Below are 22,156 nucleotides of genomic sequence, written 5' to 3'. Positions count from 1 at the left end.
TGATCTGCCCACCTTAGCCTCCCAAAGTGCTGGGATTACAGGCGTGAGCCACGGTGCCTGGCCCATCCCGGTCTTTTATACTTTTCTTCCCATCCTTCCCTGAAGTGTATATAAAAAAGATACCTCTTCCTTCTCTTCTCTCAGCTCTGGATAACTTAACTAGACCATAAGTACCAAGGACAGGAAATGTTCAGTATGATTCACAGCTGTAACTCAGGTGCTTGGCAAGGCAGGCATTCAGCGAATCTAAGGATTCGTTGAATAAATTACAAGCCATACAGTCTTGAAGAGATCATTGCTCACATGTCCTCTGTCTCCAATATCTCCAATCTCTCCACTAGCTCCTTCTTGTTTTCACACATTTATAAGCCTCCCACGTAGAACACAACTCACTTGATACTGCTGCCCTTTCAGATGTCTTGATTTTCTAATTCCTGTGAATAAGTGGCTGATTTTTACTAGCCTCATTTAGTATAATTCAGTCCTCTTGATTCCTTTGCAATCTCATATCAGTTCCATCAACTATAGAGATAAATGAACCATAGTTACAGAGGCCTCCTTTTGAAACAGATGCAGGCCAGGTGCGGTGGCTCAGGCCTGTAAACCCAGCACTTTGGGAGGCCAAGGAGTGAGGATTGCTCGGGAGTTTGAGACCAGCCTGGGCAGCATGGCAAAACCTCATCTCTACAAACAATACAAAAATCAGCCAGGTGTCATGGCGCAAGCCTGTAGTCTCAGCTACTCTAAAGGTTGAAGTGGGAGGGTCACTTAAGCCTAGAAGGTCAAGGCTGTAGTAAGCCATGAGGATGGCATGGCACTCCAGCCTGGGTGACAGACAGCAACTCTGTCTCAAAAAAAAAAAAAAAAATGCAATTATCCCTTTTCTGGCCCTTGATCTCAGTATTCTCTTTTGGGCATTGATGATAATCACCTTCTTTCTTTCTTTTTTTGAGATGGAGTCTTGCTATGTTGCCCAGGATGGAGTGCAGTGGCACGATCTCAGCTCACTGCAACCTCCTGAGTTCAAGCAATTCTCGTGCCGCAGCCTCCCAAGAAGCTGGAATTACAGATGTGCACCACCATGCCCGGCTAATTTTTTGTATTTTCAGTAGAGACGAGGTTTCACCATGTTGGTCAGGCTGGTCTCCAACTCCTGACCTCAAATGATCTACCCACTTCAGCCTCTCAAAGTGCTGGGATTACAGGCTTGAGCCACCGCACCCAGCCTACCTTTTCTCTTAAATTCTGTTTTCATGGAGTTGAAAACGTACTCTCTCTTGCTTCTATTTCTCAGACCACACCTTCTCTCCCTTGGGCATATTCTAAACTTGACTTTCTGGGTCATTCTTTTTCCTGCTGAACTCTTCCTTTAGCTTTTTCTCTTAATTTCAATGATCAACTCTTTTGTTGATGACTTGTGAAATCACAACTGAGTTGAATGATTTCATCTTATTTATTTCTGTATTTATATATTTATTTTTTTGAGACAGAGTCTCGCTCTGTTGCCCAGGCTGGAGTGCAGTGGCGCAATCTTGGCTCACTGCAAACTCTGCCTCCCAGGTTCAAGCGATTCTCCCACCTCAGCCTCTCGAGTAGCTGGGATTACAGGCACCTACCATCATGCCCGGCTAATTCTTGTATTTTTGTAAAGACGGCATTTCACCATGTTGGCCAGGCTGGTCTCAAACTCCTGACCTCAGGTGATCCACCTGCCTCAGCCTCCCAAATTGCTGGGAATAATGGCGTGAGCCACCGTGCCCAGCCTTCTTGCCACAATTTAAAAAAAACACTATTAACACTGGCAGATAGCATTTCAGACCTTTAAGATGAATATTTTTTATTTACACAATACACAATTTTGTGGTGTAGTGTTTTCACTTAATATTCTCATATAAGTAGACATAGAACAGTCATATTTTATAAGGATCTATCATAATTTATTTAACCAGTCCCTTGTTTTGAGATTTTTTTTTTTTTCGAGACAGAGTCTTGCTCTGTAGCCTAGGCTGGATCTCGGCTCACTGCAAGCTCCGCCTCCCAGGTTCATGCCATTCTACTGCCTCAGCCTCCCAAGTAGCTGGGACTACAGGTGCCCGCCACCACGTCTGGCTAATTTTTTTGTATTTTTAGTAGAGACGGGGTTTCACCATGTTAGCCAGGATGGTCTTGATCTCTTGACCTTGTGATCAGCCCATCTCAGCCTCCCAAAGTGCTGGGATTACAGGCGTGAGCCACCACGCCTGGCCAGACATTTTGTTAAATAAACTTTAAAAAAAAAAAAAAGGTGGGGTGTGGTGGCGGGTGCCTATAGTCCCAGCTACTCGGGAGGCTGAGGCAGAGCTTGCAGTGAGCCGAGATCCAGCCTGGGTGACAGAGCAAGACTCCGTCTCAAAAAAAAAGTCTAATGTGAAAATGTACAATTTTTACATCATAGTAAAACAGGCCCTATAGAGAGAGGGCATAGGTTTCTCTGCTGAACAGCCATTATTTTTGCTCATTCCAAGTCTTCTAACATGATGATACTATTTCCTCATATTACCACCATTCCAATATTGTTCTGGTGCCTACTAGTCGCCATCTCCACACATTCATCTATCACAAGATTCATAAAGGGATCAAATCTTCACAATATGTCTGCCATAATTTAATTTCAATGATAATTTCTTGTTCATAAATTTTTTCAACTGTGGAGGGTGAGCTTTGCTCATGGTGTCTGCTCTGTGGGCTCACAGATGCCTTGGAATGGAATGCACAGCCTCCCTCACTGTTTTGTTTCTGTTTTTTTTTTTTTTTTTTTGAGACAGAGCCTTGCTGTGTTGCCCAGGCGGGAGTGCAGCGGTGCGATCTCGGTTCACTGCAGCTTCCACCTCCCAGATTCAAGCGATTCTCCTGTCTCAGCCTCCCAAGTAGCTGGGACTACAGGAGCCCGCCACCACACCCAGCTGATTTTTTTTTCGTATTTTTAGTAGAGACGGGGTTTCACTATGTTGGCCAGGCTGGTCTTCAACTCCTGACCTCATGATCTGCCCACCTTGGCCTCCCAAAATGCTGGGATTACGGGCATGAGCCACCACACCTGGCCTCCCTCACTGTTTTTTGTTTTGTTTTGTTTGAGATGAAGCCTCATTCTGTCACCCAGGCTGGAGTGCACTGGTGTGATTTTGGCTCACTGCAACCTCCACCTCCCAGGAGGTTCAAGCGATTCTCGTGCCTCAGCCTCCCAAGGAGCTGGGACTACAGGCCCGCACCACCACACCCATCTACTTTTTTTTAGTATTTTTAGTAGAGACGGGGTTTTGCCATGTTAGCTGGTCTGGAACTCCTGGCCTCAAGTGATCTGCCTGCCTTGGCCTTCCCAAGTGCTGGGATTACAGGTGTGACCCACCATGCCTGGCCTAACCAGTCCTTTAATGTTGTATATTTAGGTTGTTTCCAATTTTTCACTCTGCATATGTATCTTTGGACACTCATCCTATTTTTTTCTTGGAATATTATTCCTAGCACTGGAATTTCTGATGAAAGGATGTATTTGAAGATACTGTCAAATTTATCCTAGAAGTGTTCTGCCAAGGCCGAGTGTTGTAGCTCACACCTATATTCCCAACACTTTGTGAGGCTGAGGTGGGCAGATGGCTTGAGACCAGGAGTTTAAGACCAGCCTGGGCAACATAGCAAAACCCTGTCTCTACAAAAAAATACAAAAATTAGCCGGCGTGGTGGTACATACCTGTAGTCCCAGCTACTCAGGGGTCTGAGGTGAAAGGATTGCTTGATTCCAGGAGGCACAGGTTGCAGTGAGCTGTGATCATGCCACTGCACTTCAGTCCGGGCAACAGAGCAAGACTCTTGTCTTAAAAAAAAAAAAGCGGGGGAGGAGGGGTGGGCTCTGTCAATTTATATTCCTACCAACAGTTTATGAGTGCTTGTTCTCCTATGCCTCTCACCAACACTTTTATTCTTGCCTACCTGAGAGTCGGGAATTAGTATCATATTCAATATCATTTCATTTTGTTAAGTCTTTTATTATGAGGGAAGTTAAACATTTTTCATGTTTCTTGGCCATTTACACTTGTGAATTAGCGGTTCATATCCTATGCCTGTCTCTCACCCCTCCTTCCCCACCTATTGGTTGTTCTTGAGAAGTTTCTGACCAGAAAAAAAAATCATAAACCATTAAGGGAACTGACTGAATTTTTTAAAGGCTTAGAGTGAGTTATCAGGGAAGGAAGGGAGGGAAGAAGAAAGAGAGGAAGAGGAGGGGAGAGAGGGAAGTTCTATTAAAGTCTGGAGGGGAAAAATCTTAGATCAAAGAATGCAAAAAAGGTTTTTGCAGATAATTCCTATTTCAAATCAATTTTATGTTGAACTCATATATGAAACAGAAAAAAATGGAGCAGCTCTCATCAAAGTGGGAATGGGTAACCTGCTACACCTGCTCAGCCTCCTCTTGCCCAGGAGAGGCTGTCCAGGACCTGCCTTGTTATCTTAGGACTTTAAAAAACTAAATTTAAAAACTACTCAACAAACCAGAATAATGTATTCTTTTCATAAATAATGCAATGAGTTAAAATTATGCCTGTTTTGGCTGGGCGCGGTGATTCACGCCTGTAATCCCAGCACTTTGGGAGGCTGAGGTGGGTGCATCACTTGACGTCAAGAGTTGGAGACCACCGTGGCCACATGGTGAAAGTGCATCTCCGCTAAAAGTACAAAAATTAGCCGGGTGTAGTGGCGTGTGCCTGTAGTCCCAGCTGCTTGGGAGGCTGAAGCAAGAGAATTGCTTGAACCTGAGAGCAGAGGTTGCAGTGAGCCAAGATTGCACTATTGCACTCCAGCCTGGGAGACACAGTAAGACTCCATCTCAAAAAAAAAAAAAAAAAAATTATGTCTGTTTTAATAGAGCTCTCTACTTTTGAAAGAAAAAGGCATAAATGAATGAGATCATTTGTTATGCTTTATGTTATTATTCAGTCTCACTAGGCATTCACGACCTAGGCATCTGGTGGCATGGTACTATTCAAATTGCAAGTAGTATACTGAGAAGCAACTAATATCACCTCTAAAGAGCTAACTTTGCAAATTCATACCTATGAAGTACAGGAAATTCCTAAATCTATTCCTCCAGATTTAGCCTTTCATCCAAGGGCTAATATGTCTAAAGCATAGCCACTCAAACTTCTTTTTGCCCTTTCAAACTCAATCGCACCCACATTCATCATCTTGACCACCACATTGTTTCTCCTCTCCAGGTTCCCCATTTTTTTGCAGCTTTGTAACGTTCCCTTCTTCTTTTAAGCTTATCCAGTCACCAGCTCTTATTATTTTTTCCTTTTTTAATTTTTATTTATTGAGACGGAATTTCACTCTTGTTGCCCAGCTGGAGTGCAATGGCATGGTCTCAGCTCACTGCAACCTCCGCTTCCCGGGTTCAAGTGATTCTCCTGCCTCAGCCTCCAGAGTAGCTGGGATTACAGACACCCACCACCACGCCCTGATAATTTTTGTATTTTTAGTACAGACAGGGTTTCACCATGTTGCTCAACCTGGTCTCAAACTCCTGACCTCAGGTGATCCACCCTCCTTGGCCTCCCAAAGTGCTGGGATTACAGGAGTGAGCCACCGCACCTGGCCTAATTTTTCCTTTACAGAGACACATAGATTCATTGTTTCCCTACTTATAGTACCATTACTTCCTTTTTTTTTTTTTTTTATTTGAGATGGAGTCCCGCTTTGTCGCCCAGGCTGCAGTACAGTGGCACGATCTTGGCTCACTGCAACCTCTGCCACCCGGGTTCAAGCGATTCTCCTGCCTCAGCCTCCCAAGTAGCTGGGACTATAGGCATGTGCTACCATGCCCAGCTAATTTTTTGTATTTTTCGTAGAGAAGGGGTTTCACCATGTTAGCCAGGATGGTCTTGAATCTCCTGACTTCGTGATCTGCCCGCCTCAGCCTCCTAAAGTGCTGGGATTACAGGCATGAGCCACTGTACCCGGCCTCTTTTTTCTTTTTTATTTTGAGATGGAGTCCCACTCTGTTGGCCAGGGTGGAGTGCAGCGGTGCCATCTCAGCTCACTGCAGCTTCCGCCTCCCGGATTCAAGCAATTCTCCTGCCTCAATTCTCGTGTAATCCTGAGTAGTTGGGATTACAGGTGTGCACCACCACACCTGGCTAATTTTTTTTTTTTTTTTTTTTTTTTTAGTAGAGATGGGGTTTTGCCATGTTGGCCAGCTGGTCTCGAACTCCTGGCCTCAAGTGATCTCCCTGCCTCAGCCTCCCAAAGTGCTGGGATTACAGATGTGAGCCACTGCACCTGGCCACCAAATTTTTATGCAATCTAATGGCAATTTAGATTTGTATTAATCTGTTTAGACTTCTGACCTGGTTTCTGGACAGTTCTCTGTTCTAGGCTTGTATCTTTCTTTCAGATTATAGGATGATCAACTTTCCAAACACTAATTTTTCAATGCTACCTAAATGAGGCACAGAAAATGTCTTAGTACGCTCCGAGCATTTTGATTTCCTCTCTGACGCTTGCATCTGACTTCTTTAGTTCTGCTTTTGTTTTGAGGCCTGGTTGCAGACTGTTTTTTACATTTTTCTTTTGTGACTGAAATCATTATGTCATATTATTGCCTAGCAGTTTTGGTTCTTGTTTTTATTGCCTCAAGTTTAGCCATCTACTTGAGTTGTATGACGTTCAGTTTAGAACAAACTTTTCAACCTGGCATTCATGGCCACCCTTGACTTGTCATTCTTATCTACTGCAGAATCTCTTTTGATTTTTTTTTTTTCCAGTGGATTCTTTCTGGGGTCACCATGTTGCATAACTCTAGGCAAAATCATTCAGGTAGTGTTATATATTAATGGTTTCCCATACTGGAGCACACTATGATTTATTATTTATGTTCTGTTTCCTCAACCCATCACAGCCATCCTTTCTTCACAGTGTGGCTATGAGATGACTCCCTATAGTCCCTCCCCACTCCTCAATTTCTAGAACTGAGATGAGAGCTTTAAGAAATTCTGAGGCCGGGCACAGGGGCTCGTGCCTGTAATCCCAGCACTTTGGGAGGCCAAGTCGGGCAGATTGCTTGAGCCATGGGCAACATGGAGCAACCCCGTCTCTACAAAAAAATACAAAAATTAGCAGGGTGTGGTGGTGTACTCCTGTAGTGGCAGCTACTCAGGAGGCTGAGGTAGGAGGATCACTGGAGCCAGGGAGGTTGGGGCTACAGTGAGTGGAGACTGAGCCATTGCACTCCAGCCTGGGTGGCAGAGCAAGACCCTGTCTCAACAAACAAACAAAAAACTTGATGCCCCTATCAAAAAGCAGAATTCAGATGTTAACTGAATGATGACCAACTTCCTTGTTAGAAAATACTATGTTTTTATTATGAAAATTAAAGTCACCTTGACTATAAAATCACCAAACTTTTGAAACATTATTTTCTAAACATCTTTGCCTTGTTGGGTACTTTTTCTTCTACTGGTTTACATAAAATATAAGCTGGCCCTTTAATATGATCTGTTCTGAATCATAACGAAGCAAAATTTAGAAAGGAGAAATACCAAAAGGAATTCTATCAAAGATGATCAAAACGATCCGTAGCAACTATAACCGTAAGTTACAATAAGTGAAATTGAAAATGACTGATTCAGTGGATTACCCGCCCAAGTTACTTGTTCAAATGCCAAGAAGTAACTTTCTTACCATAAAAGTGTTTCCATATTTTCTTTTCTTTACTAGAGAGAAATCTCAGGTGCATTTATTATTCATATGATTAAAGCATCACCTCATTAAATTCTGCAAAAAAAAATCTATAAAGTATATTTGGAATTAAAACTGAAAAAAATGAAGAATGCTTACTTTGTTCTTGGAAAACTTTATTTCAGTTTAAACAACAAAGCAAATGATATTTATGTCATCCAGGGACAGATGGGAGAGTACAGTCATTCTTCATAGCTGTTTCATTGCCAAACTCCAAATGAGGGATGTAATCTAGGTAGAAGACACTTACTATTCCAGATTACATTTACCTCACAATCTGAGATCATGAAAATTAGTCAAATATATTAGAAACAGATGTACACGAAGTCACCTCAGATAAACTGAGAAAGTGATATCTAATGCTTTGGAAAATTCTGTTTCTACTTAATACTCAGATTAATGAATTTTAAAGATCAGGAACATCTTTATGGGGGTTCATAAATGTTAGGAACAATGATATGCACTTTCATCGGTTTAATATAATTATTAGGATTCAAGATGGTATTTAAAATCTAGATGTAGGCTCAGTTAGTCAATGCCAAAAATGGAAATCTTACATTTTTTTGGAGGAAACACAAAAATATGACTATTTGGATCTTAATTTACAACTGATAAATTCCTTTTTAATGCTTAAAAAAATGGACATGGTAGAATTGCTACACACCTGAAAAAGGTCTCATATAGAATGTTCCATTAACAACAACAACTCAGAAATCTAATTCACTCTACAGATTTTATTTCTGATCAACTAATCAACTTTTATTTTCTTGAGCCTGGCTGCTGCTAATTATGTATAACTTGCCAAATAAATACACATCACTGATTTCCAAGCTTTTTTCCATTTTATCTTTCCCCTTTAACTAAGGTGCACCTAGAAATAACAAGACACTACCAAATAGCTGCAATGGCCTTCAAAATTTGTTTTACTGGCTGGGTGCGGTGGTTCAAACCTGTAATCCCAGCACTTTGAGAGGCCGAGGTGGGTGGATCACCTGAGGTCAGGAGTTCGAGACCAGTCTGGCCAACATGGCAAAACCCTGTCTCTACTAAAAATACAAAAATTAGCTGGGCATGGTAGCAGGCACCTGTAATCGCAGGTACTCGGGAGGCAGAGGCAGGAGAACTGCTGGAACCTGGGAGGCAGAGGTTGCAGTGAGCCAAGATCGCACCACTGCACTCCAGCCTCGGGAACAGAGCAAGACTACATGTTAAAAAAAAAAAAAAAATCTTTTACTAATGGATTGTATTCCAGTGAAGACTAGTGCCAATTTTTTTTTTTTGAGACGAGGCTTGCTCTGTTGCCCAGGCTGGAGTGCAGTGGCGCGATCTCGGCTCACTGCAAGCTCTGCCTCCCGGGTTCACGTCATTCTCCTGCCTCAGCCTCCCGAGTAGCTGGGACTAAGGTGCCCACCACCACACCCAGCTAATTTTTTGTATTTTTAGTAGAGACGGGGTTTCACCATGTTAGCCAGGATGGTCTTGATCTCCTGATCTCGTGATCCGCCTGCCTCGGCCTCCCAATTTTTTTTTTTTTTTTCAAGACAGAGTCTCACTCTGTCTCCCAGGCTGGAGTGCAGTGGTGCTATCTTGGCTCACTACAGCCTCTGCCTCCCGGGTTCCAGCAATTCTCATGCCTCAGCCTTAAGAGCTGCTGGGATGACAGACGTGTACCACCACACCTGGCTAATTTTTGTATTTTTGGTAGACATGGGGTTTTGCCATGTTGGCCAGGCTGGTCTTAAACTCCTGACTTCAGATGATCCGCCTGTCTCAGCCTCCCAAAGTGCTGGGATTACAGGCATGAGCCACCACACTCAGCCCAATGCCAAATGTATCCAATAGTCTTTGATCCCAGAATTACTTATGATAGAACACTACATCATCTACAGAAATCTTGATCAATAACCTAGAAACTAGGTTATCTAGGTTATTGATCAAGATTTCTGTAGATGATGTAGTATGTACATTTCTGTGTATGTTATTAATCAAGATTTCTGTATAAGATCTAGAAACAAAAATGCACATTAAGAAATTAAAACTTACATCTCATAACCAATTATCTTTCTAAACAATTTACAAACATAAAATATACAATATTATTTAAAATAAATATACATATAATATATAGTTTCTACATTCTCATACAGGCTTAAAAATGAGGTAATAAAAACTGATTAAACCTTTTACCATTCTGGAAACGGCTTAGGGAAATGATCATGAAATATTTTTTTCTTAGGTCTTCATTTTTTCCTTCAATACTTCTAAGTACCTCTTTTTCTATGCTGAAAAGTTATGTAAAAAATCCCTAAGCTTTGTTGGATAGTCTGTCATCACCCCAGTTGCTCCCAAATCAAAAGCTCTTTTGTATTCTTGTTCTTCATTTAATACCCAAATATACACCTGAAAATTAGAAGTGTGAGAAGTATGAGAAGAAATGCAAAAATAGAAAATTATTTTTATAACAGTATCCACTACAGTCTTCGTACATTTAGAAATAACCTTTTAAAGCTATCATTTAAATAAATCATTAGATCCTTTTTTAAAATTCCACTTTGTTCCTTACAGGAATCAGGGGTGTTAAAAAAAAATTCGTGGTGTTTATTAAATATACACTCTCCTGGCTGAGCGCAGTGGCTCACGCCTGTAATTCCAGCACTTTGGGAGGCCAAGGCAGGCGGATCACCTGAGGTCAGGCGTTCGAGATCAGCCTGGCCAACATGGCAAAACCCAGTCTCTACTAAAAATACAAAAATTAGACAGGTGTGGTAGTGTGTGCCTATAATCCCAGCTACTTAGGAGGCTGAGGCATGAGAATTGCTTGAACCTGGGAGATGGAGGTTGCAGTGAGTCAAGACTGCACCACTGCACTCCAGCCTGGGTGACAGAGCGAGACTCCACCTCATAAAAAAAAAAAGAAAAAAAGAAATATACATACACACACACATACAAAAACAAACACTGTCCCACCCTTCTGGCATCAGCTATTCTGTACATAAGAGGAATCTAAATCCAGAAATGCCAATGCTTTATTGCTAACTGTAAGGAAGAGCTTAAGGTCCTCATTTGTGGATCAGTAAAGCAGCAGCATCAGAGTCAAGGGCCAAACTAAGTCAGTTAAAAGTTCTTGCCCTTTATATTTGTGTTAAACTGGTGAGCTATGCTGCTTCCAAAATGCATCATTCCAGAAACTTACTTGAATGCCTCGAGCAGTTAGGTGGTCAAACAAAGCTTTCCTCATTAGTAAGCTAGAAAAGAAAAAGCATAACTGATTTAGGAATTTAGTCCTTAGTCCTAATTTAGTCAATTTAGAGTTTAGTAATTCCAGTTTAATTTAATCCCAATGCTTCAGCAATAAAAGAAATGGTCTCAAGTAATAATGGCTGTTGTGAATTAATTTATGTCTTAATTGCTGGATCTCCTTTCACTGCAGGCTGCTGGTTGGTGGACAACCAGAACCTCCTTTCTACTTCTTGCTGCTACCAGATCCGTAGGAGACCCATTCTTGTTGGCACAGCTCAATGGAAAAGAGGCTGCCTCATTTTCACTGCTGAAGAAGGAGAAAGAGCTGGCTTTCCTTTCTTACTATTAATAGGTGTTCCTAATTTTCCAAGTTAAAATAAGTCAACAAATGCAGGTCAATTTCTATAACATCATAGTTCATTACACGATGGATTAGTCTTTTGTAAGCTATGTTAGAAGCATTATGTCCATTAATTACACTATCCTATGTCTAGGGAAAAAATATTTTTTTGTTCCAAGTAACTGACTGATAAGTGAACTTTCAAAATACAAACCTCTTGAGCAAGATAGGAATTCACTGCACTGGAAAGACATTATTTCTATTCTATTAGAATGATTAATTAACAGAAACTAGAAATCATGTGCTTTTAACACCAATTAACAATGCATCTTGTCAGTTAATAGGGTTGAAAAAAGGAAAAAAAATGCATCCTAGTTTTACTTGAGTACAAAAAAAGGCATCCTTGAAAACTAGAGCTTAAGTCAAGAATAAAGCAAAAAAGAATAAACACTGACAGAGAGAAAAGATAAAACTAATTGTTTAAGACTCTTTGAAAAAGGCGTTAAGGCTGGGCGTGGTGGCTCACACCTGTAATCCCAGCACTTTGGGAGGCTGAGGTGGGCAGATCACTTGAGGCCAGGAGTTCGAGATCAACCTGGCCAACATGATGAAACCTCATCTCTACTAAAAAATACAAAAATTAACCAGGCATGGTGGCAGGTGCCTATAGTTCTAGCTACTCGGGAGGCTGAGGCAGAAGAATCACTTGAACCCAGGAAGCCGTGAGCTGAGATCACGCCACTGCACTCCAGCCTGGGTGACAGAGAAAGACTCCATCTCAAAAAATAAATAAATAAATAAAATAAAATAAGAAAAAAAGGCGTTAAATAATAAAAAGTTGTGATTTGGGACTATTAAAATATTTAAGCGTTCAAGGTTCCATCTTAAAGCAAAATATAGTACAATTATTTTGTGATTTTTACTAAAATTAAACTCATCATGTCTAAATTAAGGCATTTTCTTTAAAGTTGATATCCACTCTATAGGTGGGATTTCCTTTCTGCTGTTAAGTCTTGGTGCAGAGCAAATTTTTCTGAGAAATGTGTTGTAGGCAACATACACTTTTATATATACTGTGTTGCTACACTTCTTTTCACCAGCAAGTAAGCAAAAGGGAATGGTTATTTAACCTAGTTCTGCTACTAACTAGCTAGATAACCCCAAGTAAATAATTTAACTGGGTATATGGGGGCTCAGTTTTCTCATGAAGTTGGACAAGATTATCTCTCAAGATTCTTCCTAAGGTTTTGTGATTAGTAACTAAGATATTTCTAAATGATTCATAAACATTTTACATAGCAGGTGCTCAATTTGTCCTTGTTACAAATTACATGTGGAAAGCTTGCACTAAATTTTAAGGGTAGTATTTAATAAATACAGCTGAAGCAATAACTTGCATATTAAGAAATTAAAATTCTTACAGATCAGAAAGCCAGATGAGAAACTTTTGACATCTGGACATGGTGTGTGGTTCTTTTAGCCTAGGGTAAAATAAAGTTTGAATTACAAATTAGAAACACAGAAATATATCAGTGTGATAAAATGAAACAAATTCAAAAATGAAAACAGTGCCTTGTACTTTGTATATTCTCAAAGAATATTTGTAAAAAGGACAAAAATAAAATAAAGGCCAGTTGGGTTCTGTTTGCACTGGTCTCAAGCTAACTTTTTGCCATCCCTATTCAAAAGTAATAAATAAATAAATAAATAAATAAATAAATATTGTCTTTCCAGAGACCCTGGTGCCCTAGGCTCATATCTCGTTTCTTTTTTGGTGAAATCTTTCTCCTGCTTTGTCTCCTACAATTTAGTATGTGGCAAATTTAAACATACGACGGAACTGTATTATAGATTAAAGTGAGCAGTTTACCACGTGTTTTCCTTTCCTTTAAAATATCTGTAGGCCAGGCACGGTGGCTCATGTCTGTTATCCCAGCACTTTGGGAGGCTGAGGTTGGAGCATCACCTGAGGTCAGAAGTTCCAGACCAGCCTGGCCAACATAGTGAAACCCCGTCTCTACTAAAAACATAAAAATTAGCCGGGCATGGTGGCACATGCCTGTAATCCCAGCTACTCAGGAGCCGGAGACAGGAGAATTGCTTGAACCCAGGAGGCAGAGGTTGCAGTGAGCCAAGACTGCGCCACTGCACTCCAGCCTGGGCGACAAAGTGAAACTCTGTCTCAAAAAAAAAAAAAAAAAAAAGTACTAAATAAAGTTCAAGTCCTTTTTTCCCTAACTCTGGCCCCAGTGGAAAGTCCTGGTTGCAATTTCAGGAATATTAGGGATTTAGTAGCTCAAATCCTGATTACCTCATTAAACAATCACTATATTGTCTTAGAAAGTATCCATTGTCTTCTATAGAAGTATTAAAACACACAAAAGATATCCTACTTGTGTCTTAATCCATAATCACTTTTTAGAGAAAATATTAATTCTATGGAGTTTGTTCTTATATCTGTATTTCAACAATATTTGCTTCTAAAAGGAACACATGAAGATAAATATAGAGCAAACAGTCCACTCCAGGCCAGAGGAAAGCTAAGGACTTTAGGAATAAATGTTTTAGTTATTTATTTATTGGCAGAGTCTTGCTCTGTTGCCCAGGCTGGAGTGCAATGGCACGATCTTGGCTCACTGCAACCCCCACCTTCTGGGTTCAAGCGATTCTCCTGCCTCAGACTCCTGAGTAGCTGGGATTACAGATGTGCACCACCATGCCCAGCTAATTTTGTATTTTTAGTAGAGATGGAGTTTCACCATGTTGGCCAGGCTAGTATGGAACTCCCGACCTCAGGTGATCCGCCCACCTCCGCCTCCCAAAGTGCTGAGATTATAGGCAGGAGCCCCTGGCCCGGCCAGGAATAAATGTTTAGGGATCATTTTAATCTAGCAAATAAAATAAGGTGTTTTTTTTTTTGGTAAACAAGAAGCATTTTCTATTGTTTTGTCTGCGAAACAGCTACAAAGATGTTCATAAATATAATTTAGGAATAAATAAAATAAACAAACATGTTTATCACTAAGATACTGAAATTGGAAAACAGACATGAAATAGAAGTTGAGCACAAGAGTACTGACTAAATTGTTTTTCTTCTCTTTTTTTTTTTTTGAGACGGAGTCTTGCTCTGTCGCCCAGGCTAGAGTGCAGCCATCTCGACTCACTGCAACCTCCACCTCTGGGGTTCAAGCGACTCTCCTGCCTCAGTCTCCCGAGTAACTGAGATTACAGGTGTCCGCCACTGTGCCCAGCTAATTTTTGTATTTTTAGTAGAGACGGGGTTTCACCATGTTGGCTAGGCTGGTCTTGAACTCCTGACCTTGTGATCCACCCGCCTCAGCCTCCCACAGTGCTGGGATTACAGGCATGAGCTGCCATGCCCGGCCAATTGTTTTTCTTTCTTATTTTTTTTTTTTTGAGAAGGAGTCTTGCTCTGTCGCCCAGGCTGGAGTGCAGTGGCGCGATCTTGGCTCACCGCAACTTCTGCCTCTCGGGTTCAGGCAAGCCTGGCTAATTTTTGTATTTTCAGTAGAGATGGGGTTTCAACATGTTGGCCAGGCTGGCCTCAAACTCCTGACCTCGTGATCCTCCTGCCTGGGCCTCCCAAAATGTTGGGATTACAGACATGAGCCACTGCACCTGGCCTGTTTTTTTTTTTTTTTTTTTTTTTTTTTTTTTTTTTTTTTTTTTTTTTTTTTTTTTTTTTTTTTTTTTTTTTTTTTTTTTTTTTTTTTTTTTTTCTGGCCTGTTTTTCTTAGCAATATTGTCTGATGACTGCTACACTAACGTTCAGCTTTATTTTTTTACCCCAAGTCATTAGCTTTAAGCTCTTCAGCTTGATTTTTTAAAGTTCTGTTGGATATGAAAAGTGTTTTCATTTTTTTTTTTTTTTTTTTTTTTTGAGATGGAGTCTCGCTCTGTCGCCCAGGCTGGAGGGCAGTGGTGCAATCTCTGCTCACTGCAAGCTCCGCCTCCCGGGCTCACGCCACTCTCCTGCCTCAGCCTCCAGAGTAGCTGGGACTACAGGTGCCCGCCACCACGCCCGGAGAATTTTTTTTTGTATTTTTAGTGGAGACAGGGTTTCACCGTGTTAGCCAGGATAGTCTCAATCTCCTGACCTCGTGATCCACCCGCCTCGGCCTCCCAAAGTGCTGGGATTACAGGCGTGAGCCACCGCGCCTGGCCATGAAAAGTGTTTTCATGCAAATAAAATCACATTTAAATCATCTCCCCAACAATTCCAAATTCCTTTGTCATCAGTTATGAATCTACAGCTAGAAATCACATTCCACGTGTGTAGAATTTTGAGATGAAGCTATCATTCTTTATAATAACAAAGATAACAATAAAAGCTATCACTTTTGAGTGCTTAGTATTTGTCAGGCAATCTAAGTGTTTTTATGTACCTATGTATTTTTACAATCTATGTATTTTTATCTTGCTAGTAAATTAGCAAGTGAAATGCAAGGCTTTTCTCTAGAGGAATTATGTAAATATAAAAGGATCCTGGCTGGGCAAGGTGGGTCATGCCTATAATCCCAGCACTTTGGGAGGAGGTGGGTGGATCACCTGAGGTCAGGAGTTGGAGACCAGCCTGACCAACATGGTGAAACCCTGTCTCTACTAAAACTACAAAAATTAGCTGGGTGAGGTGGCGGACGCCTATAATCCCAGCTACTTGGGAGGCTGAGGCAGGAGAATCACTTGAACCCAGGAGGCGGAGGTTGCAGTGAGTCGAGATCACACCTTTGCACTCCAGCCTAGGCCACAACAGTGAAACTCCATCTCAAAACAAAACAAAACAAAACACAAAAAAAAACCACTAAAAAACCAGTATCCTATATAAACTAACTATACCCTTTTATTTTCCTATCTCCAGAGGTTTTTATGGTGGTGGTGGTTTTTTCTTCCTAAATGTTTTACAGTAATACCATTGTTTAATTTGGAGTTTAATGGAATTTGAGCTGGGTAAAGCTGTCAATGAAGTAGAAAGCAGTAAGGGAAAGTGGAGGGCAACTGCTATTTGATGTGAGAATAAAATAATTATTTACCTTCTGTAATTAAATTAAATTCCTTTTATCTGATTCCTGACTATACAGGCACAGAAAATCATTATAATCTGAGATGGGTCCTGATTATTTGTTTTAGAGAATGTGTCTTAATTATATAAAAATGCATAATATAGGTCCATAATAGAATATGGAAATCACTACAGAAATCTCTTCTTCATCATTGATATTGATATTAGTGAGCTTTTATCTTAGTCTTTCTGTAATTGATCATTGATTTTAAAATAAAAGGGTAACCACTTACTTCAGTATAATAGAAGGCATTGGGATTTCAAAAAACTGTTCTCGAATGGGCACAAAGGGCAAGAGGCCAGTGAAGAAAAGGCCAAGAATGAGCAGGACACGTTGTAGACTGAAGAGTATAGGAATGTCTGAATTCTAAAAGACACAAGCAATATTACATGTTATTTTTACAACTTCTCAAATAAAGAGGATTACTTCACAACTCTCAGTATTTCCCAAGACAATATGTTGAAATCTATTACAAGCATTCCTGGGATTATGAATATTCATTTGCAAATAACACCACACTTAATAGTGGCTAGTCCTTGATAAATGGGTCAGGATTGATCTTGGAGCCTCATAGTGTAATGATGTTACTAAAATTTCTCTATCACCATCTCTGCTTTTGCAATACCACTTCTGTGTTGGTTACGGTACTTACAGCTAAAGACTAAACATGTCAGGTTCCAATGGAACAAAATGAAAAGATGAATATATGGAATATTCAGTAACTTTACTCCTGTTTAAAAAATATGTAGCTATATATCTCTATATATGAGTATATATATAGATACATATCAATACTGTTGCAAATGTGTCATCTTTTAGCTATGTTATGAATCAAATATAAAATATAAATAGGATTTTGTAAACTAATCCAAGAATCTAACCACCATTTTAAGTTTCTATTGGAAAATATGCTCAATATCCCAAAACTTTAAAAATACAAGATAGACATACATATATATATAATTTTAATTGTGCTAAAATACACATAACATAAAATTTAAGATTTTTTTTTTGAGATGGAGTCTCACTCTGTCACCCAGGTTGGAGTGCAGTGGCATAATATTGGCTCACTGAAACCTCTGCCTCCTGAGTTCAAGCAATTCTCCTGCCTCAGCCCCCCAAGTAGCTAAGATTACAGGTGCACACCACCATGCCCAGCTAATTTTTTGTATTTTTAGTAGAGATGTGGTTTCACCATGTTGGCCAGGCTGGTCTCAAACTCCTGACCTCAGATGATCTGCCTGCCCTGGCCTCCCAAAGTATTGGGATTACAAGTGTGAGCCACCACACCAGCCAAAATTTAAGATCTTAATCATTTTTTAAATTTATTTTCTCACCACCCCCACCCCCTGCCACCCAGCAAAATTGAATGTCAATCATTTTTAAATGTACAGTTTGGTGGTTTTAAGTATATTCACACTGTTGTGCAACCAAAGTCCAGAAGTCTTTTCATTTTGCAAAAGTGAAAACAACTCTATGCCTTTTTTTTTTTTTGAGACAAGGTCTCACTCTGTCACCCAGGCTGGAGTGCAGTGGCACAACCAGAGCTCACTGCATCCTCGACCCTGGCTCAGGCAATACTCCCACTTCAGCCTCCTGAGTTATAATAGATGGGACTATAGGCATGTTCCACCATGCCCAGCTAATTTTTGTATTTTTTGTAGAGATGAGGTTTCACCATGTCACCCAGGCTGGTCTTGAACTCCTGGGCTCAAGCAATCCACCTGCCTCAGCCTCTCAAAGTGCTGGGATTACAGGCGTGAGCCACCTTGCCTGGCCAACTTTATACCATTAAATAACAAATCTCCATTCCCTCTCTCCTTGCCCTCCTATGTGTACTATATATATATATTAGACAGGGTCTCACTCTGTCACCCAGGCTAGAGTACAGTGGCCAGATCATGGCTCATTGCAGCCTAGATCTCCCAGGCTCAAGTGATCCCACACCTCAGCCTCCCACAGAGCTGGGACTACAGACATGCACCACCCTGCCGAGCTAATTTTTCAAAAATTTTTTGTAGAGACAGAATCGCATTATATTGCCTAGGCTGGTCTTGAACTCTTGGGTGCAAGCATTTCTCCTACCTCAGCCTCCCAAAGTGCTGGAATGACAAGCGTGAGCTACCATGCCAGGCCCTGCTATATTTACTGGAAAAAAAAATTATGCTTACGGTGAACTTTTAATAAAAACATAATATATTTTTTTAAAAATCACATAAAAATAATTTATTTTAAATAGTTAGTTCTAGGCTGGGCGCGGTTACTCACGCCTGTAATCCCAGCACTTTGGGAGGCCTAGGTGGTGGATCACTTGAAATCATGACTTCGAGACCAGCCTGACCAACGTGGTGAAACACTGCCTCTACTAAAAATACAAAAATTAGCCGGGCATGGTGGCGTACAACTGTAACCCCAGCTACTCGGGAGGCTGAAGCAGGAAACGACCCGGAAGGCGGAGGTTGCAGTGAGCCAAGATCGCACCATTGCACTCCAGCCTGGGTGACAGAGTGAGTGTCAAAAAAAAAAAACAAGATACAAAGCCGTTTCATCACCACACAAGAAATCTCCTGTAGTGGTACCCACTCTCTACCCTACCCTAAGTCCCTGTCCCCTAATCTGCTCTTCCAGGCTACAGTTAATGGAATCACCTACAATACAGTTTGAGGTTGATTTTTTTCACTAAGCATAATGTCCTTGAGGACCATCCAGTTCGTTGCATGTATCAATAGTTCATTCCCTTTTAGTGCTGAATAGTATTCCATTGTATGGAAATGGCAGAGTTTGTTCAGTCATTTACCCACTGAAGGACATCTAGGTTATTTTCAGGATTTTGCTTTGATGAATAAAGTTGCTATAAACATTCATGTATAGGTTTTAGGGAATGTGCCTTCATTTTACATGGAAGGCTGCATCTCCCTGGTAACATATTTTTATTTTTAAAAAAATGCCTGCAATCTCAGCACTTTGGGAGAACGAGACAAGAGGATTGCTTGAGCCTAGGAGTTTGAGACCAGCTTGGCCAATACAGTGAGACTCCATCTCTACAAAAAATTTAAAAATTAGCCAGGCATGGTGGTACATACTTGTAGTCCCAGCTACTCAAGAGGCTGAGGTGGGAGGATCACTTGAGGCCAGGAATTCAAGATCAACCTGGGCAACAAAGTGAGACCCTGTCTCTGCAAAAAAAAAATCAAAAAATTTGCCAGGCATGGTGGCATGCGCCTGTGGTCCAAGCTACACGGGAGGCTGAGGCAGGAGACCATCTGAACCCAGGAAGTTAAGGCTGCAGTGAACCAAGATCACACCGCTGCACCCCAGCCTCAGTGACAGAGCAAGACCTTGTTTTAATAATAATAATAATAGTGAAATAAATCATTAAATTTTTTAAAAAATCATTTACAGGTTTTTGTAAGCATGTATTTCATTTTTCTGGGATAAATGCCTAAGATTGCTGGGAGTTATGGAAGAGTCTAAGTTTAAGTTCTTAGGAATCTAAAGCCACTCAGCCCAGTGATTGCTCTGTTCTTCCCTTTTGTACACAGCTACCTTGGGATCTCTCAGCCCCTGCTGCACATAAAACTTGCTTGCTTTAGGCCAGGTGTGGTGGCTCACACTTGTAATACCAGCACTTTGGGAGGCCGAGGCAGGCAGATCACTTGAGGTCAGGAGTTTGAGTCCAGCCTGGCCAACATGGCGAAACCCCATCTCTACTAAAGATACAAAAATTAGCTGGGCATGGCAGCACGTGCCTGCAATCCCAGCTAGTCGGAAGTCTGAGGCAGAAGAACGGCTTGAACCCAGGAGATGGAGGTTGCAGTGAGCCTAAATCATACAACTGCACTCCAGCCTGAGTTGGAGTCTCCACCACAACAACAACAACAGCAAACTTGCTTTAGTGGGAATCTCAATTATACTCTGAATTGTAGTGATGCTGACTGTGCATGTTTTTGCCTTCTCTATTAGGAATGAAGGCCTGCCCAAAGAGCTTGTTTGTTTTGTTTTGTTTGTTTGTTTTTTAAGACTAGTCAAATGAAGTAATGGGAGTGGAGAAATAAGGAAATCTGTAACTGGTTGTAATCAATTAATTGTAAACACCATTAAACTCAGATCAGCCACCAAAGAGTTCTTTGTATTTGAAAATTGCTACTTATATCATGATATTTCTTCTATATTACAAATTATTTCAGCATCTTCAATGCTCAAGATTTTTTAACATCTTAAATTTCAAATTCTCTAACCTGATGATGTATGTAAACTTGATTATGAAGGTTTAACTATCATTTTAAACCATATAAAATTAATTTTTATACACTTTTTTTTTGAGAAGAGTCTCGGTCTGTTGCCCAGGCTGGAGTGCAGTGGTGCAATCCCAGCTCATTGCAAACTCTGCCTCCTGGGTTCAAGCCATTCTCCTGCCTCAGCCTCCTGAGTTGCTGGGATTACAGGTGTGCACCACCATGCCCGGCTAATTTTTGTAGAGATGGGGTTTCACCATGTTGGCCAGACTGGTCTCGGACTCCTGACCTCAGGTGAACCACCTGCCTCAGCCTCCCAAAGTGCTGGGATTATAAGCATGAGCCACGGCACCTGGCCGACATATTTTCTTTAACCAGAAAATTTTCAGTGGGTAGATGGTCCTGCTTTTATATCTTGCTTAGTAATCATGATCTTGCATGATCTTGGCTTAACTTGCTTAAATGTGTTTGGAAGTTTAGGGTAAAAAGAAGCTAAAACTATAGATAATAGGATTTTTTTTTTTTTTTTTTTTTTTGAGACAGGGTCTGGCTGTCACCCAGGCTGGAGTACAGTGGCAGGATCTCGGCTCACTGCAACCTCTGTCTACTAGGCTCAAGCCATCCTTCCACCTCAGCTTCCCAAGTAGCTGAGACTACTGGCATGTGCCACCATGCCTAGCTAGTTTTTGTGTTTTTAGTAGAGATGGGGTTTCCTCATGTTCCCTAGGCTGGTCTCAAACTCCTGGGCTCAAAGTGATCTGTCCGCCTTGGCCTCCCAAAGTGCCGGGATTACAGGGATGTGAGCCACTTAGCCTGACCCTAAATAATTTCTTTTCCTTTCTTTTTTTTTTTTTTTTTTGAGATAGAGTCTTGTTCTGTCACCCAGGCTGGAGTGCAGTGGCGCCATCTTGGCTCACTGCAACTTCTGCTTCCCAGGTTCAAGCAATTCTCCTGCCTCGGCCTCCCTAGAAGTTGGGATTACAGGAGCACGCCACCACACCTGGCAATTTTTTTTTTTTTTTTTGAGACTGAGTCTTGTTCCGTCACCCAGGCTAGAGTGCAGTGGCACGATCTCGGCTCACTGCAAGCTCTGCCTCCCGGGTTCATGCCATTCTCCTGCCTCAGCCTCCCGAGTAGCAGGGACTACAGGCACCCGCCACTATGCCCGGCTAATTTTTTGTATTTTTAGTAGAGATGGGGTTTTACCGCGTTAGCCAGGATGGTCTCAATCTCCTGACCTCGTGATCCGCCCGCCTCGGCCTCCCAAAGTGCTGGGAATACAGGCGTGAGCCACCGCTCCCGGCCTCTATTTTTTGTATTTTTAACAGAGACGGGGTTTTGCCATGTTCGCCAGGCTGGTCTTGCACTCCTGACCTCAGGTGATCTGCCTGCCTTGGCCTCCCAAAGTGCTGGGATGACAGGGGCGAGCCACTGTGCCCAGCGTTTTTTTTTTTTTTTTAAATAGAGTTGGAAGTCTTACTATGTTGCCC

General features: G+C 41.3%; 1 protein-coding gene and 1 pseudogene across 3 annotated transcripts in view; both read right to left on the bottom strand.

Annotated features, from left to right (window-relative positions):
* Positions 1–2,494: 2,494 nt before the first annotated feature.
* On the bottom strand, positions 2,495–2,812 carry LOC115838303 (annotated as a pseudogene).
* Positions 2,813–7,869: 5,057 nt separating this feature from the next.
* Positions 7,870–22,156, bottom strand: part of GDPD1 (glycerophosphodiester phosphodiesterase domain containing 1) — a 54,457-nt gene continuing 40,170 nt past the window's right edge. Inside the window, exons 7-10 of one of the 3 annotated variants that reach the window (XM_030827526.1) lie at positions 16,664–16,797; positions 12,772–12,831; positions 10,964–11,015; positions 7,870–10,170 (exon numbers count right to left, since the gene is read on the bottom strand). In XM_030827526.1, coding sequence (XP_030683386.1) covers positions 10,048–10,170; positions 10,964–11,015; positions 12,772–12,831; positions 16,664–16,797 — 369 coding nt within the window. In that variant the 3' untranslated portion in view covers positions 7,870–10,047. The remainder of the gene's footprint in view (positions 10,171–10,963; positions 11,016–12,771; positions 12,832–16,663; positions 16,798–22,156) is intronic. The other 2 variants (XM_030827528.1, XM_030827527.1) reach the window with 2 other exon arrangements.

Source organism: Nomascus leucogenys, chromosome 14 (genome assembly GCF_006542625.1).
Source record: "Nomascus leucogenys isolate Asia chromosome 14, Asia_NLE_v1, whole genome shotgun sequence".
In the NCBI taxonomy this organism is placed as follows: Eukaryota; Metazoa; Chordata; class Mammalia; order Primates; family Hylobatidae; genus Nomascus; species Nomascus leucogenys.
This window is presented reverse-complemented; position numbering and strand designations above follow the sequence as displayed.